Below are 18,854 nucleotides of genomic sequence, written 5' to 3' on the forward strand. Positions count from 1 at the left end.
CATAGTCATCAAGTATATTAGTTGGATCAATAGATCAATAGACCTCCTTCAAGGCCTAACAGAAATGCTGCTGAGGGACTTGACCTGTAGATAAAATCTGGATGATTGTATAATAAAAAAGATCTTAATCTGTTTCAGCAACTGGTAGGTGCTGTATTTATCAGTTGCTGAAAGGAATCAAGATCTTTTTATTATTCAATCATCCAGATTTTATCTACAGCTGGAGTGGTGAAGGATACCGAGGAACAGTCCAACGCTGAAGCCTAGGGTGATGGAGAGTTCCGGCTGCCAGGGAAATGGGGGGATCAGGTAAGTAAAACTCCTTTTTCGGATACCATAGATGTAGACCAGCATTCACCCTTGCAGTGCAGGGGCAGTCCCACTACAAGGGAGAATTTTTGTTTTCCCCAGAGACAGGCTTTAGGTTAAGCCCTGTATTACAGCCACAGTGATGCAATTCTTCTTCAAAGCTTACAACAGAAGTAGGGAAGTATTTTAATCCTGTTTTCAGCACTTTGCTGTTTCCTATCTTCCTTCTCTTTGTTAACATTAGAAGGTTGGCAGGCTGTCGTCTCACTGCTGGGAGAGGAAAGGTGAGCGACAGAGAAAAAGAGAAAGTAAATATGAGAAGCTTCAGCTGCAAACTTTGAGGATGAATTACTCCAGAGTGTCTGCAGCTATAAAGGTTAGTGAGTTAGTTTTAAAGTGGCTGTAAAGGCCCAAGGTTTTTTAACCATCATGCATTCTATGCATGAAGGTAAAAAACTTTCTGTGTGCAGCAGCTCCTCTAATACTTACCTGAGTACCTGAGTCAATTCAGCAATGTGCACAAGAGCCTCAGCTGTCCTGGGTTTCTCCCTCCTCATTGGCTGAAACAGCAGTAGGAGCCATTATCTCCCACGACTGTCAATCACAGCCAGTGAGTCAACAAGGAGAGGGTGGGGGGTCAGTTTGTGTGTGAATGGATACGCAGAGCAGGGGCTTGGAAGCGAGCCAGCTCGGGTGCCCCCGTAGCAAGCTGCTTTCTCTGGGGGCATTTGGAAGGAGGGAGGGGCCAGGAGCGCCAGCGGTGGACCCAAGAAGAGAAGGATTGGGGCTGCTCTGTGTAAAACCACTGCACACAGCAGGTAAGTATAACATGTTTGTAATTTAAAAAAAAGTCTGCCTTTACAATCACTTTAACATTTATTTTCTGTTTTGAAATGATATATAAAAAAAAAAATCAAATGTCCAAAGCCTGGTTGCTGTAATGTGGTATAGACAGTTTATGACACAAGAGATGTTGATGAAAGATAATAAATGATTGTTTTAGAATACAATCTCTATAAACTGTTGTCAATCATTTTTAGCCTATGAAAAGCCCCAAGACCTCCTAATTGCATGAAATTGTATCAATGTTCCTAACACTTGATGCTCATTGCCCACAGCATGGTATTCCATTATTCTTGTTTAAATCATCCAGGGTACTCTGCTATTTCATACCAAATTCACTTCTGCCAAGTAGTATAAGGAATTGACAACCTTCTTGTTTGGCTAAAGCTCATAGGGGCCAACAAAAATACACACCTCTGCCTGCTAAATGTGTACCATTGTGAATATGTAAAAAAACTTTTGATACAGACTCTTATTTATGGGTCCTCATGTACTTTCCGACATTGTTATGGTGCTTGTACTGTGTTTTTGATGAATTTTCTATCCTTTCATTGCCAGGGAGGGGATCTGTTTGATGCTATCACCTCTACTAACAAATACACGGAACGAGACGCTAATGGGATGTTGTATAACCTAATGAGTGCCATCAAATACCTGCACAGCTTGAACATCGTTCATAGAGATATCAAACCCGAAAACCTGCTGGTAAGAGCTGATGTTTTATGTCTTTTTTCCAAAAAAGTAAAAACCGTCTATATTGCTTGTAAATATTTCATGATTAGAAGATAATGTATATAATAGCTCTACCCATAATGGCAACAATGTTCTTAGCTCACCTCCTGACCTCCAATTATAATAATTATAGCTTATTAAACAGCAGAATATTCTGCAGCATGCCATATAAATAAATAATGGGCTAAAAATTACTGACTGTAAATGAAATATGCAGTAAAACAGGAAAATAGAGCCCGACCAGGAAGAGATTACAATTTAACAGCTGAGGGAACACTAGATACAGTTGGCATGAAAGATGGCAATGACACACAAGGATTGATAAGGGCATGTCATTTTATATAGGTGGGCTTTCAGGCAAGGTTGAAGCAATATAAAGTATATTTAAATCATAAGTCCTCATGCACACGGGACGTTTTGATAACGCTGGTAACATTAGCTGTGTAAACTCACAGTAAAAACATGAGTTTTTCAGCTTTTTTTTTGTGTTCTTGCATTCGCGTTTAGTGGCGTTTTGCCACGTTTAGCTGCCTTTTTCCGCATTTGCGTTTTTAGCGGGTTTTTTTGTCTACAATTAAAAAAATTTTTGGTTGAAAAAATGTCCAAAAATGCCGGTTTGCAGCGTTTTTTACTGCATTTTGCTGCGTTTACTAGCTGTAGAAAAAAACATCAAAAGCCAAAAACAGCAGCTGTAAAAACATCAAGTGTGCATAACCAGGGGCGGACTGACCATTTGGAAACTCGGGCACTGCCCGAGGGCCCGGGGTCAGTAGGGTGCCCCATGAGATGCCCCTGGTACCTTTTTCATAGGCTTTTTTGAGTTTGGGCAATGACACAGGGGTCCCATGATCCCCTATTCCCCGGGGGCCCCATGAGTTGTCAGTCTGCCCCGATAAGGACGTAAGATGAACATCTCTTATTTGCTCCTTGTTCGTTTACTAAATGTAGTATAGATAGAGTGCTTGTTATATCTGTTCAATAAGTGTAATACAATTGCTCTTGATCCTGCCATAATTAAAGTGAAGTTCCTGTGTACCTGGCAGTGTTATCAGCTTTGCCTAGTTCCATGCACTACAGAGCGCCTCCTCCTTTGTTATTGGGAATAAGACAGTGGGAGGTGTTTTGTAGTCTTGCCCTAGGGTAACAATAATGATCTTCAATAGATAAGTAAAGTGAATGAGTGTTGGCACCCTAAAAAAGGACATGTGTTACTAACAGGATCACCAGGGGAAAATGCATTTTATGAAGCTTGAAAAAAGAAAAGTAATGCAGCCACCACATCTGTAGACAGATAAGATGCATTGTATAAAATGTTTGTTCCTGTATTTAAATACACATTAACAGAAACATGTGAAGACTTGGAAAAGGGATCCTGTGAGGTCCACCTATAATGCCTGTTGCTTTATGGAAAGGACACAATTTTCACCATACCAAGGTGTGCTGGTGAAGATCTTTATTCTATGATGATTGTATGGTGGCTTCATCCTCCAATTCACTACAACACTCTACATGAACTGTAGGCAAGGAGTGCGACGGATATAATACAACTTCTCTAGGAATTCGGCAGCTGCCGTTGCTGACTTGTAATTTGAAGTTGCAGGTTTCAGGGCTTTCGGTTGTGATCTTGGCTTTGCTACCAAGTAAATCATTGAATGGTAACAAGCAAGCAAGTGTGGGAGACTTTCAGGCTCCACTCACACCTATGCAGTTTGCTTTTTGTCTGGTTTGCAGTGCTTTTCGCAGTTCATTTTGAGTTTTTCTACACACGTTTTTGGCGCGATTTTGCATTTGTTCAGCTCTTTTTTTTTTTTAAAGTGGGATTTTTTTTTTGCTGGGCAGAATAAAAATCCAAAACTCAAACTGCGGCAAAACCGCACTGCCATGCATTTCAGCAGATTATCCATTGTACTCTATTGTAGGAAAAAATTTGCTTTTAAAAAAAGTCCCTGGCCCTTTCCAAAAATGCAGCAGCTCAAAAAAGCATAGATGTGAACATGTTACATATAGTTAAATAGGAAACCATGTTAAATGGACTGTAGTGCGTTTCTGCAAAAAGCACTAAAAAACGCATTGGTGTGAACGGAGCCTCAGACTTCACTGGCTATTTGCTTGTTCTAGGTCAGTGAGCCATGATCATAATGACAGACCCAGTGCCTACACGTTTGAGGTCCCATGCACACTTGATGTTTTTTCATTTATTACAGATACTTGTGTAGCAGGGACAGTTTACGCAGAACTTTACATATGATAGGGGGGGATTTACTAAATCTGGTGCAGCTGTGCATAGAAACCAATCAGAATTCAAGTAAGCTTTGACAATAAAACGATGCTGACACTCCTAACAACCAATCACTGCAGAAGAGATGTGGAAATTTGTGCTCAGGACTAGATAGAACTGTCACTCAATCTGGGTACAGACCCTTGTCCAGACCCTTGTCCACCATATAATCTATAGTTTCCCCCTTTGCTCCTCCCTCAGCTGTTACATGAAAGTTTATGCAGAGAATTGAGGGTTGGTGGAGCTAGGCCAGCACAGACAGTAATTAAACACTTCTAACAGAGGAGAGGAATAGGAAGGAAAGACAGGGCTGTTCCAGGGAATATACATTTTCATTGTCAATTCCCTAGCAAGTGCAGGGGCAATTTGCAAGTAAAAAAAATACAGAAAGGAAAAATGCTACAAGCAAGCATTTAATACACTTGGGTTTTTTTGTGCTTTATCTGAAATTTAGGGTTTAGTTAGCAAATACACAGACTGAAGCTGAGTATGTTTTAATATACTTAAAAGTGATTCTAAAGCCTTGGTTTTTTTTTACCTTAATGCAGGGAATGCACCTCAATATTTCTCTCAACCCCCTCCCCCCCAAATACTTAATGTAGCCCGTCAGTGATCCAGCATTGTGCACGGGTACAGTCCCCTCTCTTCCTCTTCTCACAGGGAGCCATTGGTCCCTGCTGCTGTCAGTCCAAACCTGTAAGCAGGGATGGGGCCGAGCTGCACTGTCTATAGAGTGGCACGCAGTGTGTCTTGTGAGCCAGGAATCGGCTTGCTATGGGGGCACACTGAGAAGAATAGGAGGATCAGGGATGCTCTGTACAAACCCTCTGCACAGAGCATGTAAGTATAACATGTTTATTATTTTAGGAGAGTGTTTACAATCACTGTAGCCTTCCTGGTGGTATTCCCGAGTGTAGCTCGGGGTAAAGTTTTAGTACCACAAGCGTTAACCCCGAGCTATACTCGGGCTTACTATGCAGCGCTGTTCCGGGATCTGTTCTTTACTTACTTCGTCCTGCGCTTCCGTGATGTCCCTCCTGCAGTGTCCCCGGTAGCCTGTCATCTGGGATGGAACGGCGGGAAATTTGAAAATGACAAAAAGTGACATTCACTAAATACACTAAAATCACATAGTATAATATTACTGTATCAAACCATTTCACATACATTTTGTCCCTATTGCTATGTCCTGTGCCCTGCCTGCATTTTTACTGTTCTTTCTGCCTGGAAACTGAGAAACGTCCATGGTGTCTAAAAAGCGTCTCTTTAAGTCAAAAGTGGTTTTAGACCAGCTAGAGAACAGCGATAGTAAATTAGAACTACTTGCAGAATCGAGTGATAATGATTCGTGGGGAAATTCGTCATCAGACACTGAAAACGATTTTGCAACTTTGCCCAGTGATGTGCGAACTTGGCGCTCTATTTCAAATTTCAGTGTTTTTGGTTTGATTATATTATTGAATTAAATTTATTATTATTATATTATTATTTTTTATGATTATTTGTTAAATTATAATTTATAATTTCGTGTTTCAAATTGTAACATATGTTTACTAGACTCTTGTTTGGACAGATTTCAGTGAGTTATTCCTAAAAATTACAGGCCTACATTAAAAAAAATACATATTTCCATGCAAAAAAAATGTACCGCTTTGAGCACAGAAATATGGACATAATCAGACCACTAGGGAGGTTAAAGATGAAGTTTAGTTTTTCTTTTTTTGGTCATTGGTGCTGTATCCCCCCCCCAAAAAAAACAACTAAACTTTGGCCTTAAACAAGGTGCAAGTATGAAGTGGCCAATAGCCATTTACAGTTTGTAGCATTTTTGATATTCCTTTTTTGTAGGCCATTAAGAAATTCATTACCATGCAACAGCTCATAGAAACCAGTCAGAAATAGTATTCCATTGTTTGCAGTGCTCTGACATGCTACTGAGGCTGGTGCAGCTCACTACATTTGGAACATTGCATGTCACACTTTTTCAGTTTTTCAGATTTTCATTCTTTGAGGGAAAGGACCCTAAAAAAAAGAAAAAAAAAAGGAAACTTTAGTAGCTTACCCATAAAGCAGCGCAGGGATTCTGGCTCGTGCAGAAATGATTTTCCTGTGAACCGTCAAGCTGGCACACAGCACAGCTGCTGTCTAGGAAGACAGAAAGTTGGACATGACATGGACTTGGACAAGGTGACTTATAATGATGCCAGTATTCATTAATGCCAGCTTAACATTTAGTATGATAATAGTGTTCTCATTAGTGGCTGCAATTTATAACGGTCGTCTCATTTATAACATTGAAATATATATTTAATTATAGATTGGAGGTTTTTATGGCAAAGCTGTAGCAGTCATGTCAGCAGCCATTAATAGCAAGAGACACAATAGGAACAGCACTCACCAAGGAGCTTGGCTGATCCATTAGTTGTGAAGCAACCTTTCCTCGGAGTGAGACTTTGACAGATTCAGCCTGCAGCATGTTTTCACTTAGAAGAGTGCCTGGGACAAAAATTATCCATCAGCAATGAATTCAGATTGTTCTTAAAATGGAATACTCACAGAGCGCATAAAATGGAACAAACTGTCCATTTAAAGGACCATATACCTTTATATTAAAAGTGAACTTTAAAGAGAAACTCTAGGTATAGAAAGATCACTGTTTATTCCAATGTGTATTCCTTTAAATATGAGGTATACAATTTTTGTAATCCCTCAAACAGCAGCATTCAGACTAGGACAGGGAGGGGAAGGACTAGGAGCCAATCATGTATGCTGCCAAGGAGCATGCTGACAGAAGGAGCAAGGAGTATGAGCAGAGGGGTGATCTGTTGCTGCTTTTTTGCTCTCCAGTGACATTTTGGGGTCAGGGAGGTAACCTAACATTAAAGCAGCAGAAAAGTGTAACTCTTCTTAAAAATACCCTCCCCCACCTATCTTGCCTAACCTATATAATAAAAGATCTATATACTTACCTATTTTTAATCCCCTCGGGTCTGGTCACATGATCCTGCAATGCTGGCCCAGGGAAACAACTGCTGGGAATTGCGAGAGCTGTGACATCACCCATAGACTCCCATGGCCCAGCCTTTTTTTGTTGCTCCCTCATCTCCCCTGCAACAGCTGCTTGCTTTAATAGGGGAGCCGGACTTGTGTCACATGACCGGACCAGAGCAGATAAAAGAGGTTAATACACGCATCTTTTTCATGCAAGTTAGGCAGGATAGGTATGAATAGGGGGGAGGGAACATTTTTAAAAATAGATAGTGTTAGGCTTTTCTTCTGCTTTACCTGCAGCAAATAAAAGTCAGGACACCAGCCTAGTAGAGCTAGACTGAATAGATGGAAATAAAAGCCTTGACAGGAACCACAGCACCCATATATGTATTTCAAAGTGTATTTAGCTGTTTGTCTGTAGTTCAACATTAAGTGAAAGAGAAACTAACAACATTTATAATAATACACTAATGCACACATAAAACTATATATGCACATCGGGGTTAATGCAATTAAATTAGAGAAAAGAACGTGAATAAAGAGTAGAGTTGGTGCCCCTAGTGACCAGTCAGAAGTTATTTTATTTTTCCAGAAAATTATAATTGAAACAGGATTAGCTGTTTTGTTTCTTTTCTCTGGTTTAATTATATCAACAGTTTTCTTGTTTCTTGTGACAGTAGTCAGTATGTGAAGGATAAGAGTGTGGAGGGCTATGGCAGGGGGCAGAATGTGTGAGTGTCAGTATGTGTTAAACTTTTCAGTGCGGTGTGGTCCTGGCTAGGGTCGGAAGGAATTAGTGCAAGTATTTACTTTTTTCCTAGCTCTGGCAGGCTTCCTGCTTTCTTTGACAACAGGTCCCCATTTCGCTGAGTAGCCATTTGCAGCTGTTTGACATCACCATGAACAGCGCAGGACCGCCAGTTCTGCATTGTGTGGGAGGACTGAGAAGGCCCTTCCATTTTCTGGAGTGTGAGACAGCGGAGGAGAGTGTTGGCTGCTGGGGGAGGTAGGAATAAATGAAGGTATTGTACTTCTTCCTAGCTAAACAAGCATTTAACCTGTGCAGTGCACGTAAGTTTTACAGCAGCCAAAGTGGGGTTTTAAAAAGCACGCCAAGTTATTATTTTGACATTTGGTGCAACCCTTTCCCACCCAAATAAAAAAATAAAAATAAAAGACAAAGTCAAAGCCAAAGCTTTTGTGGGTCAGAGGAGTGCACTTACCTTTGCACTCTTGTAGTCCAAAATCAGCTGACGGCAGGCTACAGTTGACATCACAAAGCTGCAGCAGGTTCTGGAAGAACCCCAATCATATTGTCGGGATCCACCCAGCTGCCTGACTGATAGCTGGCTCTGCCTCCATGCATGGCTGAGAGCCAAAGCCAGCTGTGCCCACCCGCTCTCCTGCCCAGCACTCCAGTGAGCACTGGAGAGGCAGAGCACAGAGCGGTGACTGAGACCAAGAACTGAGCGATCGAAGGTCATGTGATTGCTCAGTTGTCAGTCACATCGGGCTGAGGTGAGTATGTGTGTTTGTTTTTTCTGAAGTCCACGCTTCCTTAATGTGATGGCATGTACGTTGTGTTATGCTGCAATGCAGGTGTGTTGTTCAGTACTGTAATAGCGCATTGGGGTGCCAATCAAAATGAATGGCATCGCACTACAGTGAGCACAGTAATGTTCATAAAAGTGTATAATTTTTTTAACATAAATAAAATATTTACAAAATAAAAGTTAAAAGAAGGGTAGAACAGACATCTCACCCTCCCTTCCCTTTTTATGTAAACTTTTCTGCTTCAAATGTAGAACACCAATTGATGGAACTCAAGAAATAATTCTAGTTTTATCCAAAATGTAATGAGGCTTGAAAGCCTTCTTGTGTGGTTTCAGCAGGAAATCTGTGTGTATATAACATTAATTGTTGATCTTGGTCGAGGTTTGCAGATATTAAGCAGCTCATTTTAATTGGCTCGTCTTGAAGCTACACTGCTACAGCATATATCTTTAGATTAAAAGCATGCCCTCTTTATAGCCATATAATAGGCCTCCAACAACAGGTTCCTTGTGTCACGCCATATGCAACCCAGTCTACAAAAACTTTGCAAGCCATTTTCTATCTCCGTAGTAATAGCTTACATATGGTGCACAACACTTACAAGTTCTACTTTATTACTGCTGTGCAATTACCAGAGAACCCACAATAATGAGCAACTGAAACTAATCTAGCTCTCATTTCCATTGTTTATTAGTCTATAAAATAAAACGAGACTGACGGTGTTTATTATGAAGACATTGCTAGAAATAATGTTTGGGGCTTGTTGTTTGGTTTAATTGTTTAGAAGCAAACGATATTATTTACTCATTTTAGTCCTTTGATTTTTGGAAAATCAAACCATGCATCTTTGCAGAATGATTCTTCCACCCAATTGTGATATTTTATTTATAGGTTACATAGCTAGTCCGGTTAAAAAAAAGACACACGTCCACCTAGCTCAACCATTAAACATGAAAAAATAAAAATTATACAATTCTATATACACAATACTTTACCCACAGTTGATCCAGCGGAAGGCAAGAAACCCAATGAAGCATGATCCAAAAATTCCTTCCTGATCCCCTGAAAGGGAATCGAATATTCCCTGGATCACCTTTACCTATAAATATTATGTACATTTAGGAAAGAATCCAGGCCTTTTTTAAAACTACCTATTGAGCTGGCCAGAAGCAGCTCTTGAAGGAGTCTATTCCACATTTTAACAGCTCTTACTGTGAAAAAGCCTCTGTATTTGGAGATTAAATCTCTTTTCCTCCTGACATAAAGAGTGCCCCCTTGTCCTCTGTGATGACCATAAACTGAATAACTCTACACCGAGTTCACTTTATGGATCACCTTTGTATTCATACATGTTAATTATATCCCCCTAATCTCCTCTTCTCCAGAGAGAATAAATTCAGTTCAGTTAATCATAGCTGAGCTCCTCCATGCCTCTTATCAGTTTGGTTGTCCTTCTCTGCACTTTCTCCAGTTCCTCAATATCATATTTGTGAATTGGTGCCCAAAACTGAACTGCATATTCCAGATGAGGTATTACTAATGATCTGTACAGGGGTAAAATGATCTCTCTCTGGAATCTATAACTCTTTTAATACAAGAGAGGAGTTGTACCCCCTAGTATGTATGATGCATGCATATTCTTAGTTCCCAAGTGCATAACCTTACATTTGTCAACATTAAACCCTATTTGCCACATAGTTGCCCAATTAAACAGAGCATTTATAAATATATTAAAAAGTAAGAGTCCCCACACTGAACCTTGGGGTACACCACTGACAACCCTAGACCATTCAGAGTATGAATCATTAACCACTACTCTCTGAATACAATCTTTTAGCCAGTTTTCTATCAATTTATAAACTGATTTTTCCAAGCCTTTAGGCTTTACCGTTGACTGTGTCATACACTTTTGAAAATTCCAAGTATATTATATCCACAGCCACTCCTTTGTCTAAGGTTTTGCTTACCTCCTCATAAAATTAAATCAGATTTGTTTGACAACTTATCTTCTGTCTAGGTGGAGCCTGAAGGGAAGGGTCAATGTTTGGATTCTTATATGACTAAAACAGGGTATACAGGGACAGTTTTTTCATTCAAACAGCAGGTTGAACAATAAAAAAACTGACAGATCCCCACATCCCAGGGTACCAACCATCAGTAAACTTACTGATAGCTTGTAGAAATCAGTGATTTTTACAGCTGTCAGTTAAAGAAATTTTATGTCAGTAAAATCAGTCCCTTTTTTTAGGAAAGTTAGTGTTAGCTTTGCAAGTGTAAGAAAGAACCCATTGACAGGTTGATGCAGCACCCACAGCCTCTTATCCAGGCAGCGTTTGGAGCCAGTAGGGATTATTTTTAAATAAAGGCAGGCTGGAGTTGGTGAAGGAACAGGTGGCAGCATTTGGTGATCCTGCTCCTCTAGTTCCGGCTGCATCAGGTCTGGCAACAAAAGCTCTTGAAGCCTGTGCCCATGACCCCACGTGCCCCGCAGGTACAGTACACTCTTCTGAGTAACTTATCCTTCCCATCTGGAGCCACAGTTCTCTATCAGATACTGTCAAGAAGAGGGATTTGGGGGAGTCAGTAAAAAAAGTGATCTGTCAGTAAATTTTCCATATTCTGTAAGTAAAAAAAGTTGCGGGAGGTTGGCAACCTTGCCACATCCACACAAGTGATGTGGATGCTGGGATCTCCCCGGCTGCACTATTGTATCTTGACAGAAGGGATTTCCCCTGTCAGAATACACAGATCCATTGACTGTGTAAGCCCTGATCAAATTCTGGTTTTCCAGCAGGACCGTTCAACAGAAGCCGGTCTAATGAAAGGCTTCTGTTGATCAGACAACAGTACACAAAGAGCAAAATGTGTCCAGTTCTGTGTATACTAATCTTTGTACAGTAAAAGCAAGATGTCCCTACTGAAAGTCGTAACCCCATACTTGTCTACTTGGATATTTGTGACCATCTTTGCATGTTGCAGCATGTTTTGTTGCATTTGCCAGAAAACAATAAATTCAAAATATTACCAGAATACCATAAATGCAATAATATTGCCAAAATAAATGCAAAAATATCCATTAGGGAGGGTAGGACACCTTCATATTGGGGACAGCAGGTATGCATACCTAGGAACTCAGACACTGATATTAATAGATACCAATAGATACCAAAAATTGTCAGTTTCTACCAAAAATGTAAATATCAGTTTTGGATAGACTAATCCTGTAAAAAAAAAATAATATTTACACAGCTTTGAACAATATTAACACAGATACAGCATGAAGATCTTTCATATATTGCAAAATGCTTTGAAAAAGAATGCTACTGACCACAATTATAACCCAACCAAGAAAAAGCAAGGGCAAAGTATCCTCTTGATTGTATAATAGTACTAACATAGATTACATAAGTAGCACTAACATCCCCTCTATATAATATTGACCAAATGACCTTTTTTTTCTAGAACTTGTCATTATCCATTGCATATGTATTCTACATTTTATTTTTGTTAAAAATGTTGTCTGTTATATAGCTTAAAATATATTATTATTTATGTTCAAACTGCAGTGCATTGTAGATACAGTATATACATAGCAGTTGATTTACTAAAATAATACAGTCACATTTATGACCCGGATTGGCCGAAACATGTCAGCATAGATGTTTGTCATTACACTGAATATTCACAAAACCAATGTAGAGATTTAACAAATAAATAGGTTGTGAACTGGTTCCAAAATTCCATCTCTTATACGTATGTACATAAACCAAATCAAATGCTCATGGAACTTTAAATGAAACATAACATTGAGTAGATTATATATATAAAAATCTATTTATTGAGCGTTACATGAGCATCTCACAGATTAAAACAACAAGCTGGTTAGTTATAGCTGACATACAGGGTATTCATTATATTGATATGATTAATCCATACATATATTTCCACATAGTCAAATTACTAAATACATTGTAGCAAAGTGTCATTTCTTCAGTGTTGTCAAATTAAAAGATATAATAAAATATTTACAAAAATGTGAGGGGTGTACTCACTTCTGTGAGATACTGTACATATGTATATAGTTCTTTATATTTTTTACTTGCGACATCATATCAGGGGCGGACTGACAACTCATGGAGCCCCCGGGCAATAGGGGATCATGGGGCCTCTGTTTCTTTTCCCAAACTCAAAAAAGCCTATGAAAAAGGTACCAGGGGCATCTCATGGGGCCCCCTACTGACCCCAGGCCCTCGGGCAGTGCCCGAGTTTCCAAATGGTCAGTCCGCCCCTGCATCATATATATCTTAGATATAGATATAAATATCCATTAGAATTCAATAGTTATGTCTATGTGCACTTCTGCCAATCATTTACAAAATGAAAGACCCACCCAAAATAAGAGAGAAAAGTACTGAAAGAGATACTTAAAAAGCAGATAAAGGTGGATTACATGAGCAAACAGAATATAAGTATATGGTAACTGGTTGATGTCTTTTATACTGCTATGTTACAATACACATTGATGGGATTAGGATTGAATGCTAGCCTCTTGGATCTTCCACCTCACTTTGCAAAGTGAATGTTAGTGAATGATGAAGCTGTGAATACCTAATCATGTGAAAGGGAAATATAAGAAAATAAAACAGGATGTTTGTTGCACATCATTATAAAATAAACAAGCCCCACTCCATGTAATTTACTTTGAAAATTAAATAGAAATTGCTAGATGGATCAATGTGGAAAACATCAAACTTGTAAACTTATCCAGACACCCCAAATCCATTATCTAGGATAATTATCTAGATTTAAAAAAAAAACAAAAGGTGTCAACAAAAACAGGTGGGGGAATGCCCAACTTTCCCAGAACCCTATGGCTTGCCTCTTTGGAATGTGGTTTATCTAAGCCACATCCTGAATAATAAATGTAGGGAGAAGAAAAATGACAAGAATGTAAAAAGTTATACGGACATATTGGTGAAATATGTAGAGCATTTTTACTGTATTTATCGCTATAAAACAATGGTGATATTCAATATTCAATAATATTCAAGCAAACTTGTGAGTTCCCCTTTTCTATGGAACCTACTGTAGGCTTTTTAATGATGCTATTTGTAGGGGTCCCTACCTTCTGTACACTACTTCTCATAGCACATATGAAAACCTTGAATATTAATTTGTCCTTTGAGATACATAATTACTCTGCAGGCTTTATTATATCCAGATAGACTTAGAGCTGCCACAGATTGAGAGACCTCTAAGACAGTAAAATGTTGGTGGAGGATCTGCCTGCTCTTATTGGAATCTCATGTTTGAACATGTGGGTGCATGCAGTGAGGAGACCATCACTTAGTAGTTAACCCTTTGAGGACCGTAAGATTTTGGAACGCCAAAAGAATCAATTTTTTTGTTTTTAAAGTTCGTACACTTCAGTTGCTGTAACTAAGCCATTTCATGAAATAATTGGCAAAAAGCTAGATCCATTTGTTGTTTGTTGATAAGAACTAATATTTTTACTCAAACCAAAAAAAAAGAGTTTTAAGTTCTTAATCAGATGATATACGCAATTAAAAACATGGGACAAATACGTCCCTTGGTCCTCAAAGGGCTAACACCTATATTTAAAGCTTGCATTGGTCACATCATCTGCTGGCAAAGGACTGTTTATGGCTAGCCATAACCCAGTGCTAAAGGTCTGAGGCGGGTTCCACTTGCTCACAAGGTGGGTGCAGAATATAGGAACCCCTCTTTGCTATTATGTGGAAGGCTCTGATGCAAGGGTCTGCTTTTAGTTTATGTTGCTTTTACCCTCTTGATAAAAAATACTATTGGTTTTAATTCTTAAACTAAATTTTCTTCATATAAGAGCCAGTCTAGAAAGTTTTGCATTGATTGTGGATCTAGGATTTTATTGATATTCTATAGCAATGCACAGCATGTCATCCCACTGTGACAGCACACAACATGCTCGCTAACATATCACTGTTTTCATTAAAGATTTTCAAAGAGAATTTTATAGTCAGTGCTACATGTATTTTTCAGACAGATGTGTTTAACTAGATGTGGTTTTCTAAAAAAAAATTGTAAAATCCATTTCTTAAGTGTCATCCGCTCAGACATCCTTCGCTGGCAGTGACAAAGACAAGTGTGGCTCTAACTACAAGCAAGTCTAGTGCAGATGATGAGATCCAGTTGTATGTGTTCATTAAAGAATCGCATGCATGCCAAGGATTGCATCAGTGACTAGTGAACCAATTTACTCTCTGAACCGTCAGAACAAGAATAGGAGCAGTGAATACAAATAATTCCAAACATATCTCACCCTGTTCAGAAACAGTTATACAGTTCCGTGTTTTAGGTGAAAATTTGCTGTTATCATTTTACAACTCCTGTTCCAAAAAAGTTGGAAAGTAAAATCTACATAAAAACAGAATGCAATGATTTCAAAATCTCATAAACCCATATTTTATTCACAATAGAAAACACATCAAATGTTTAAACTGAGAAAATGTACCATTTTAAAGAAAAAAAAGGTTATTTTGAAATTGATGGCAGCAACACATCTCAAAAAATTGGGACAGGACAACAAAAAGCTGGCAAAGTACAGTAAGTGATACTAACAAGGAAGAGCTGGAGGACTATTTTGCAACAACTTAGGTTAATTAGCAACAGGTAGAGTTACAGTAACACAATTGGGTATAAAAAGAGCACCTTACAGAGTCAGAGTGTCTCAGAAGTAAAGATGGGCAGAGGTTTACCTATTTTGTGAAAAGCTGCATCTAAAAATTGTCATTCAATTTCAGAATATTGGTCCCCAATGTAAAATTTGCAAAGACTTTAAATTTATGATCATCTACAGCAGGCCTTGAAATTTCCACTCACCTGCTCGCATTGGCGAGTGTGTCCCCAGGGCCATCTTGCTGAGCAGGCTCGGAACTCAGGGCTAGATTTGTCACTTGAACTGGGAGCCGTCAGACTGCTCAATACTTGAGCAAAGTGAAAGCAAAGGAAGGAGTGTGTGCTGTGCTCTCTGCCTCCCCCTAGAGTGCAGTACCTGGCTCTGTGAGTGAAGGTAACAAAGTACTGCAACTTTTTATAGGGCTGTGTGTGTGTGTGTGTGTGTGTGTGTGTGTGTGTGTGTATGTGTATTTGTATGTGTTTGTGTACATGTGTGTGTGTGTATTTGTATGTGTGTGTGTATGTACATGTACATGTATCTGTGTGTGTTTGTGTGTGTCTGTGTATGCATGTACATGTGTCTGGGTGCATGTACATGTGTGTATCTGTACATGTATGTGTGTACATGTGTCTGTGTGTGTACATGTGTCTGTGTGCATGTACATGTGTGTGTGTGTGTGTGTGTGTGTGTGTGTATGTACGTGTGTGTGTATGTACGTACATGTGTCTGTGTGTACATGTGTCTGTGTATGTATGTACATGTGTCTGTGTGTATGTGCGTGTGTATTTCTGTGTATGTACATGTGTCTGTGTGTATGTACATGTATGTGTGTTTGTGTGTGTATACATGTGTCTGTATATGTGTGTGTGTACATGTGTTTCTGTGAAAGTGTGTACATGTTTCTGTGTGTGTGTGTATGTGTATGTACATGTCTGTGTGTGTGTACAGGTGTCTCTGTTTGTGTGTGTATGTACATGTGCCTGTGTGTAAACCTACATTCATGGGTGGTTTGGACAGGTTCAGGATTATGTGGTTATTATGGGTGGTAGAGTATGGGGCATTTGAGGTACTGCTGGGTTGGATAGTAGGTAGGATATGCTTGGTAGAGTTATGGTTTTGTGAGTGAAAGATTATGGGGGGGTTATGGTTGTTTGAGGTACATGGTCTAAGTATGATGGAGTGTTTAGGGGGACATTGGAGGCCCTGATGTAATGTGGGGGGACACTGGGGACCCTGATGTAATCTGGGTAACATTTAACAGTGTAATTTCATGAAATAATTTACGAGGGCGTGTTTAGGGGCAGAATTAGGGGTGTAGCAGTGTAGGGGTTTGGTGGGGCAACTGGTGGCTATTAACTCTTAAGGCCTGGCTAGTAGCTCAGGACTTGAAATTTTAAGCCCTGATCTACAGTATATATTATCATCTCAACAGCACGATATCTCACACTGAATCACTACCGCCTGGAATGTGTGACTATCCAAGGAGGCAGTGGGTGGCCAACCTACATTATCCTTGTCTAGGCAAGGAATCAGGACGTGGTACTATTAAAGAAATTTAAAAAAAATTTATTTCCTAAAATGAAAAAAGTATGTGCAATGGTGTAAGAGGGAGGGGGAGAAAGGTTAATTTCATGAGTGAATGTCCACTTTAATGTAAGAGGAAAGTTCAACATATTATTATAAGAATATATAAAACGCCAAATCATATTTTCCTCTGTTGTACATGTGTCATTATGAAATTCATTGACTTTTTCTGCAAAAATAACATGACATCATGCTTCAGAGAAAATTGGTAATGACTGCTAGCCAAGTCTGATCCCTTACCCCAAGTTACCTCCAAACTACACTTTCTCCTATGCAGTGTATACATTAACATACATTGGAAAGGATATACCAGGAGCATTGTTGTAAAATATTCATAGTTAGCTAATTTTTTGCACCTAATTTACAAAGCATAGATTTTTATCGGTAGAACCTTCTGAGACCATTTTCATGTATACTTCTCTCGCTTGCCAGATAAGTGAAGAGCCACTCTTTTGCTGGTGATTTACATTCTGCAGTGTTTTCAATGTTGAGGGAGCATCCAGACAGGGATTTAGTGATAAATGAAAGCAAGTAAGTGATTCCATTGCAGTTTTTAGTGATCCTTTCAATAGCATGTCCTTACCAGTGAGTGGATCATTAGTGTGACATAACTCCAAGGTAAATCATCATCATCATATTATGAGGCTTGGATAGAGGATAGAAGGATGCCTTGGGCTCACAGGAAGTGGGTTGAATGAAATTGGGCATCATCCATCCCAGAAGAGGACCAGTTCCAGAGTCTGTGAGAGAAAGGTGAGTATTTTATTTAGAGCTGTATTTTTTATTCTCTGAAGTGATAGGAAAGTGATTAAAAAGACTGAAACTGGACTTTAATACAATAAAAATATGGAAGAGGAAGCTTATAAATATGTTAAGTCACATTCAAAAAAACACTCTACTGATGAAGATTGCTGAACTCACTCACAAAATGACAGATGTGGCGCCTGGAAACGAGCTGACCTGCCATCTCCATACTCTTTCCAGACACAGGTACAAAGTCCCTTCTGATACACCTTTTAAATGCAGCCAGAGTATGCATACCCACCCTTTGGAGACATATTTCAGCTTATGGTTCTCTAAAATGAATGAGATCAGACCTATGGAAGACCTTACTGTCTACCTCAAACACCAGGAGGAAACATTTACACACTTTTACAGGAGGAAACATTTACACAAACATTCACATTCACATGCCCCAGAGAATAGAGACATTCTTACCAAGACACATTCTTGACCACCATTCTGTCTCCCTTCCCTCTGACCCAGTGAACTTGCTTCCGTCTGTCTTATCCTTTCCTTTCCACTTATTTCTGTCCCCCTTCCTTATTTTCCCAATCTGGACTCTCTCCTATACATCTCTAGTTCTTCTCTTGCTACCATACCTGCTTTCTTAGCTGTCTTTAAAATGGGAAAACTAAACCATGGATGGTGTCTGTTCCCATTGTGTTTCAGGCATGTCTTCTACATGTACAAATGACACAGTACACTACACTGTACATGCAACCACACTGGTTGACTCTGCTCATCTGTCATTCTTTGGATTGCCTTGAATGGCTGAGCAGATTGTCATTTAACAATGCCATTTAATGTAATGTATTGTATTGCCATCCTTGATTGTGAAAATAATTTTCTGTAAATACTGCAGTAATAAGAATATCTGCTTACTAAAATTGCACAAGGCATCCTTTTTAATACTATGAGCATTAAATAAAGAATGAAGATCTCTTTTTTTAGTTCATCTTCACCATTTCATAAATCCAGAGTAAGGATATTTTCCTGGGGGCAAATGGAGGTTAGCGCTCTGTAATTGTTTCCATCATCAGCATTTCCCTGCCAGGAGGAGGCAAAAATGGTAACCTGGCATTTTCTGCTGTTTCTTCCAAAGCA

At 39.2% G+C, this 18,854-nt stretch overlaps 1 protein-coding gene across 2 annotated transcripts in view; it reads left to right on the plus strand.

Annotated features, from left to right (window-relative positions):
• Window positions 1-18,854, plus strand: part of DCLK1 (doublecortin like kinase 1) — a 474,120-nt gene that overhangs the window by 389,333 nt on the left and 65,933 nt on the right. For both annotated transcript variants that reach the window (XM_089690856.1, XM_089690855.1), the window contains exon 11: window positions 1,711-1,857. In XM_089690856.1, the coding sequence (XP_089546982.1) occupies window positions 1,711-1,857 (147 nt within the window). The remainder of the gene's footprint in view (window positions 1-1,710; window positions 1,858-18,854) is intronic.

Source organism: Staurois parvus, unplaced genomic scaffold (genome assembly GCF_062004578.1).
Source record: "Staurois parvus isolate SC_StPar_1 unplaced genomic scaffold, SC_StPar_1.0 ptg000544l, whole genome shotgun sequence".
Taxonomy (NCBI): domain Eukaryota; kingdom Metazoa; phylum Chordata; class Amphibia; order Anura; family Ranidae; genus Staurois; species Staurois parvus.